This window comes from Petaurus breviceps, unplaced genomic scaffold (assembly GCF_028583685.1).
Source record: "Petaurus breviceps papuanus isolate PSGF00001 unplaced genomic scaffold, PetGlider_PUasm1.0 90919, whole genome shotgun sequence".
NCBI classification, from domain to species: Eukaryota; Metazoa; Chordata; class Mammalia; order Diprotodontia; family Petauridae; genus Petaurus; species Petaurus breviceps.
In genome coordinates, this window is record NW_027187378.1 from 35478428 (window position 1) to 35486329 (window position 7902).

The 7902-nt window shown below is 39.1% G+C and overlaps 1 protein-coding gene across 2 annotated transcripts in view; it reads right to left on the minus strand.

Moving 5' to 3' along the window:
* The window catches only part of HGSNAT (heparan-alpha-glucosaminide N-acetyltransferase), a 45662-nt gene continuing 37760 nt past the window's right edge, over positions 1–7902 (minus strand). For both annotated transcript variants that reach the window (XM_069075789.1, XM_069075790.1), the window contains 6 exons: positions 6948–7074; positions 5142–5228; positions 4338–4415; positions 2582–2652; positions 2359–2471; positions 1–1188 (listed from right to left, as the gene is read on the minus strand). In XM_069075789.1, the coding sequence (XP_068931890.1) occupies positions 1007–1188; positions 2359–2471; positions 2582–2652; positions 4338–4415; positions 5142–5228; positions 6948–7074 (658 nt within the window). In that variant the 3' untranslated portion in view covers positions 1–1006. The remainder of the gene's footprint in view (positions 1189–2358; positions 2472–2581; positions 2653–4337; positions 4416–5141; positions 5229–6947; positions 7075–7902) is intronic.

A 7902-nucleotide genomic window follows, 5' to 3' on the forward strand; every position in this document is an offset into this window, starting at 1 on the left:
TGCTGCTCAAACATTTTAATTGGAATATTTCCGTAATAAAATACACTTTTACTGAGAATTTCAGAAAAAACCATAGATAAATTCTAGATAGCTACAGAATACTGGCGAGAAAAGAAGTTCAACACAAGGTATCTTTAAAAAAAAAAAAAAAGGAGGAATGACAGAAAGTCTGACAGAAGGAGGCATTTCTTAAGCATCGGAGAACAGAGATGTGTGTCGCACAACAAGTGCCTGGCAGACCTGAAAAGGGCACTTAGAAAGGTAGGCTTTCTTGGAACTCACTTAGCAGGAATCACACTTTAGCAGAAAAGCTGGGATTATTAAATAAAGCAGAGCATATCAGCACATAAACACATTCAATAACCTTTGTAAAGTTCACAAGAGAAATAAGGCTACTTTTTGTAAGCAGGGTACATAAGCTCTAAAACGTCAATTTTATAGGAAAATGAGATAAATAAGAAGAATCAGGTCTTCGATCATTTTTTATCAAACCTGAAAGCAAAAGGCCTGCAGTAATTCCCTTTTCAACAAGACCTCATCAGAATGGAACTAAAACTGTCAAACACATCTATTTTTTTTTTTTGAGGCAATCAGGGTTAAGTGACTTGCCCAGGGTCACACAGCTAGTAAACATCTGAGGCCACATTTGAACTCAATTCCTTCTGACTCCAAGGCTGGTGCTCTATCCACTGTATCCCCTAGCTGCCCCTAAACACATCTATTTACACAGAATAAGGGGGAACCACCATGGTCAGTTACACTACGAACACAAGATTTACAAATATACAGAAGACAGGGTTTCTGATGAGTTATATATGGGATTAAACCAGTTTACAGGACTACAGCATCTAATTTACGCACATTAAAAGAGGATTCCATGTTCCCATAACCCAGACATTCCAAAGCCCATCCACTTTTCTCACTAATACAGATGGCAGTCTATTTGCTTCACTGATCTCCCTGGGCCCCTCTATAACCAGTCCAGTGAAATGCATCTGCACAACCATTAGATTTTCCAGAAAATCCTCTTTCGGTAGAGCACATAAGCAATCACAACCCAGAGGGAAGTGGCGACTAGGTTCTGAGTCAAGTGTTCCTTATGAGACTGGTAGTCCTCCATCTTCCACTGGAAAGGGAAGTAGTTCTCAAAGACCTCATGCCCAACGTAAACCAGGATGGAGTTCATTCCTTAAAAAGAAATGTTAAAAAAAAATACTGTCAGCTCAGATGCATTGTTCCAAAATCATGAGCTGGGGGCAGCATCCTGCTTATCTGAGACGTAGAATATAATACAGAATGCCTCAAATGGCTAGCACTATGCACTATTTGGCAGACATACTTTTCCCCAGAGGCAGCCTCAAAGAGAAACTAGAACAATGTGTTTTATAGAGAGATAAAACAGAGATCTTGACAATGTTCCTGAGGGGGAACCTAGACCTGTGATTTCACTGATGGAGAGAACTGTCATTGAGAGAATCACCTTTACCGGTGCAGACTCACACCTGCTCTGCAAACTTTTATTCCTAGAGAAATGTTTGGGGAACTTAACAGGTTAAGTGACTTGCCCAGGGTCACCTAACCAGCATGCGCCAGGACTAGGAATTATACTACAGTGAAACCAAAAGTGAATAGAGCTGGAAGGGTCACATGGAACTATCTCATCCATCCCTCTCCGCACTTAAGCCAAATCATGGACCTATTTTTTTTTTTTTTGGTTGAGATTTATGGCTTCGTCACTGAGTGGGAAGTCTCAGTGCTGAAAACTCTCCCTACTTGGGCAGTTCAACAACTCATTTGTAAATCAAAATCTTAGAGACTCACAGCAACAACCGGGACATGGAGACATCAGGTGAGCGGCTTGTGGCCACCCAGGTGGCCTGTGTTAGAGCAGGATTAGAACCTGGCTCTGCTTCCAATGCTGGCTCCCTCCCCACTGCTCCATACTGTCTCTCCTGGGACTATCCTGTTCTCTGATCTTTTTCATTTTGGGAAAAGCATTATTGCTGCACAAAATCTTGGAAAACAAACTAAACATATTATTAAGAGGCTGATGTCTTCCAGGAGGGACAAGGCATTAGAGCTATTCTGATGCTAGGTTCGTTAAATACGAGTATATGTCATTTGCTACAGAAGCCACTTTTCTAGTCTCTGTTCCCACAAAGACACCCCTGTTACCCTTCCACACACACACAAATGTTAAGCTTACAGAGTAAGCTCACCTCTAGGCAAGCTGTTTTCGCTGTTGATCCCTCCCTGCCCCCTTTGTGAAGATATGCCCCAAGTGGTTATCATCCCATATGCCTCAAACTGTCCAACTACCATCACAGGGAACCTTTGCTCTGGGATCAATCTCACTACCTGGGTAAAAGAAGGGAGCTCCAGACCACAGTCTAGCCACATCCACCAAGAAATACATGAACAGGAGCAGAAGGAAAGCAAAGAAGCTCAGGGTTGTCACGTAGGAGATGGACCTGCACAGTTGGGGGGGGAAGAGAGAATGATATTTAGCCATCCATAGACTAAAGCATATTGTAATATAATCAATTAAAAGCATTAAATTAATATCTTGCTTTCCACTTACCAGAGATTTTTATTTACTGGGATGAAACCTTCATTTTGAGAAAATTTGGTCAAAACACCCGAAATAACACCCTGTAAGAAAAGGGGGGTGGGGGGGAGGCAGGGAGGACAAAGGTTTACATCTGGTGTGAGAAAATAAAATTTATTCTACAAGACAAAAAGTCACTATGGAAATGTACAATATGTTTTTAACAGGAAAAAATATCTTTTAAGATACTATAATTACTGAATTCTTTCTAACAAAATAATACTTTAAAGTCATTCTCAACAAGTTATGGTATATGAATGTGATGGAACACTATTGTGCTGTAAGAAATGATGATAGGGATGGTTTCAGAGAAACCTGGGAAGACTTGTATGAACTGATGCAAAGTGAAGTGAGCAGAACCAGAAGAACAATTCACACAATAACAACATCATTAGAACAAATAGGTTTGAAAGGGCTGGAAGCTATCATATTGTTTGCCTTAACAGTGGATGAGGGAGGCCCTGGAGGAAGAGAATTTGGAACTCAAAATTTAAAAATAAAAATTTTTTTAAGTTTATAAATAAATAATAAATTAGGAGGAGAAAGACTTGGAAACTGGCCAACACAATTCCAGAGGACGCATGATCAAAATCCTATCTACCCCCTGACAGAGGTGATTCAGAATACAGATGGAGACATTTGGAGGGGGAGGGGGAACATGACCAATGCAGGAATTTGTTTATCTTGACTCTTCACGTTTATTAACAGTTTTGTTTTTCCTGCTTTCCCAATGTGGGGAGAGGAGAGGTGAGGGAAAGAGAAAGTGGATCTTTCTTTGAAAATAAAATTTAATTTAGAAATTAAAGTCATCCTAATGACAATACCTGATTCATCATTGTAAGCAACATTTACAGAAATGGAAGAGGACAGGAAGCCTGAACTGATTACCACATCCACACACCTACAGTGAATCAGTGACCAAGATGAGGAAGGGGTGATGATGGAACAGTGTCTCTGCAAATCCACTTTCCACGTGCAATTCTAGAACACAGCATTGGAAAACAGCCCCTGATCTTAACACAGAAGCTTACTTTCCTTATTTGTGTGACTATCTAATGTGAAGAAGCAAAAACCCTCTCCTTTCATTAAAAAGGAATTCAGCAGAGATTGCTTATTACTCCAATCCAAGTAAAACAGGGTGCCTGGTGGGCACTGGGTATGTAGCGGACAGTTCCTATGAGAGATTTCACAAGGATTTCTGAGTACACATATTTTAACATATATTTCATGAATGAGAGACTGCGCAGTCTAGAAACTAGTAAACTGGCCTTGAAGTCAGGAAATTGGTTCCAGTCCTGCTCCAGACACATACTGGCTGTGGTAAAATAAGCAAGTCACTTAATCTCTCAGGGGACTTCACAAGTCCCCAAGACTATATGTTACAAAGGAGTTGCCAATCTACATTAGCGGAGGGAGCTTTCAGACATGGAGTACCCTGGGTTAATGAAATCAAAAGCCAAACCTTCCCTACCCTCTAAAAAGTGACATGTCTAATTATTTTCACATTTCTATTAATTTCTCAAAGACCAGGAACATTAATTGATGCAAAAATTTTATATTTCATTTTACTATGGAGTAAAAACTTTCATCCTTTCTCTATTTTCTGTCTCATGGATTAAAAAAAAAAAGGACATAGTATCACTCAACAGACACAGCTTGGTCCTTTGATGTATTCTTAAATTGTGGTCCTTTGATGAAAACAAGCAATAGTAATGAATCAATCACTTACCAACATGGCACTCCACAGAAGGAACCGAAGCAGGATCTGCTTGTGCTGGTCTTTGTAAAACAAGAGGATTTTCCCAGCCTAGAAAAGAAACCATCACTAATGATGCTGTTCATGTGTATAAAGCTCTAGGACTTAACAGAATCCCCTCACATACACAATCCCCTGAGAGCCTCAGAACAACCTGAGAGGCAGGCAGGGCTTGGCTCTACATCCTCAGTTCTAGAATTACAAGAACCCAAGCCTTCTGATTCTCAAGAGGGGTCTCCTTTTGAATGTACCACACTGACCAAGACCACGCTCACATATAGTTATCCCTCCCACATGGCAGGGTTAGGGATCTGTCAAATGGAGATTATAATAGCACCTGCCTCTCAGGGGTTGTAGTAATGATAACATGAGATAATATTTGTAAAGCACTCACAAACCTTAAAACACTACATAAATACTATCATTATTACTTGTTATTATTTTTAAATCACTTAAAGTCTCACTGGCCTAGATAATTCTCAGACTACAAATTATAGGTAAATTACTGATTTCTACCGGTAGAGGGAGTTTCCACCCTAGGAATTTCTTCTATTGATGAATTCAGAAGATCACAGTCTATCCCACCCACTTGCCCTGAAAAAGGAAGCACTAAAATGGAATGTCATTTCGATTACTAGAATAAATATTAAACAGGTTTTTCAAAATACATAAGCAAAGCATCTTTGGGGGGAGCTCCCTGGCAGTGCGTTTTGTTGTTTTGGTTCACCCGGAGTGTATTATTACAGAAGAAAATAACATTCTAAAGAGAAACACTACCTGCACCCCTAAAAACGCCATCACAATGGAGTTGATGGTTCCCAAGAGTCCTTCTGGATCATAGGCCACTTTGGTGTGGTAGATCACCTGGACAAGAAAGACAGGAAGAAGGTGAATGACGCAGACAGGCTTAGCCTGTCAGAGGGGTCTTTCCCAACACACTGTGTACAAGAAATTAACAGAATCACAACCCTAATGGACAGAGATTATCCACAGCCAACGGATGAACAAAGTGTTCTTAAATGAAGAAATGCAAATTGCCAATAACCACATGAAATATTACTCCAATTCACTAATAAGAGAAATATAAATCTGAAAAATTATAAGAATTCACTTCATAAGCAGCAAATTGGCAAGGATGACAAAAGATGGGAAAAAAATCAATGCTAGAGGGGAAAAAAAGACATGTATACTAATATACAGCTGGTGAAGCTGTCAATTAGTCCAACCACTCTGGAATCACAATATTTACAGAAGCATTCTGTGTAATGGCAAAGAACTGGACATAAAGTTTAGATCATCAATCTCGTGTCCAACACTTCATGATGCCATTTGGGGTTCTCTTGGCAAACACACTGGAACGGTTTGCCATTTCCTTCTCTGGCCCATTTTATAGATGAGGAAACTGAGGCAGACAGGGTTAAGTGACTTGCCTAGGGTCACACAGCTAGAAGTGTCTGAGGCTGGATATGAACTCAGATATTTCTGATTCCAGGTTGGCCCTTTATCTACTGCACCACCTAGCTGCTCCATCAATTGAGGAGGGCTAAACAAAGAGTGGTACATGAATGTAAGGAATGCTATGGTGCTATAAGAAATGATGATTGGCTTAAATCTAAAAAAGCAAAGAAAGACAAAAATTGATGCAAAAGGAGTAAGCAAGACCTAAAAATTAAGTGGAAAGAATGAAAAAAATTTAAACTGAACACTTTAAATACAATGACCAAAAAACTTGTCTTCCTAGTATAGATGAGAAAATGCATCTCCCTTCCCTCTCTGCAAAATTTAGCTTTTATAGGTGTGAAATACTATATCCTGTCAAACATAGCTTATGGTTGGTTGGTTTTATTGGCCTACTGTTTTCCTCCCTCTTTCTTTTTTTTTTCCTTAATTTTTATTATAACAGATGGCTCTTCTGGTAGAGGCAGAGGCAGGGATATATTTGGAAACTGAGGTGATATAAAAAAAAAGATATCAACAAAAATAATATTTTTTTAAAAGTGCCTTTCCCCAGGTGATATGCTTTAACCCAAACACAGGAATCCTAAGCAAAGTGTCAATAAAAAAGTTTCAGCAAGGACCCCCAAAGATGCAGCGATGAAACTTCCTGTGGACCTAAGATAGCAGAGAGTATAAAGAACATATGTGAGTGTTAACCTACCTTTTTTTTTAACACACAGGCCTAAGAAAACACTGCACTATCAATAAAATGACAATGCCATGGCTACTGCACCTAACAAGCTCCTAAGGCTTATAAGCTTAGCTCCGTACAATCTCCTGATGCTATGCTCACTCTCTGACTTCTTAAGGCCAGATTGATTTTTAACATGAGGATGAAACAATTAGAGAACATTTTTCAGCAACATGACCTAGCATGTTCCACGTCTGAACCACTGCTGCCTCACTTTACAAAGCAAAGGTTTTTAAAAATTCACATAAACAGGAACAACAAACGGCAAAAAGTAGCCCACAATTAAGATGAACCTCAGTTCAGCCACCCAGTCTGAACTGGGATGCAGGCTATTTTCAATGAATCACCCTTTCATCTTCCCTTCCCTTCTTGAAGGATGAGCTAATTTTACTCACATTAGGAGACGGGTGCTGATAGATGTGGTCTTCTCCCAGAAGCAAACGATCGATGTAGCCGGCAGCTCCTCCCGTACAATTTGGGTATTTTCCAAAGTCTCCAATACCACCAGGGCCAAGATAACCCCTAGAGATGGTAAATACAAATTCTTATTTAATGAAACTTCATAAAGAATAACAAATAATAAATTTATGAAAGAAACAATGAATGTTATGTAAATTTATGAAACTATAGAATAAATTCATGATAAATAATAAATTTACGAACACACAATGAGATGAGTTATGTATAAATACAAACTTTGTAGACTAGCTCACCTATAGGAGGACAGTTAAACTCCCTTAGCCTCAGTTTCCCCATTTGTAAAATGAATGGGTTGGACTAATCGATTTCTAAGGTCACTTCTGCCTCTAAATCTCTGATTCCCTACGAGCATGAAATTTCGATGTCTTGTCCGGCCTTCTTGCTGTTCCCACACAAAACTCCATCTTCCATCTCCATGTTAGGAATGCACCCCTCCTTACCTCTGATTTCCTTCAAAGGACAACTTGAGCACAACTTTTTACATGAAGACTTTTCTGATCTCTTCATATCAAATAATCTTGTATCTTTCTTTAGTATACATATGTGTATATACACACATAAACACATATGTACACATGTGTGTATATGTACATATACACATACATACATATACACACATCTATAAATATAGTGAAGTAGACAAAGACAAAAATGAAGCAATGCCTGTCCTCAAGGAGTTTATACTCTATTGAAAGAGATGTATGTGTGTATGTATTTTTATATATACAACTACGTGCATATATAGATAATTGGGTATACACATATCTAGGTATATTTACATATCCATACACACATGTATGCACACACACACACAATCTCCTCTAGCAGAATGTAAGCTTGAGGGCAGCCATTACTCCACTCTGTCTTTGT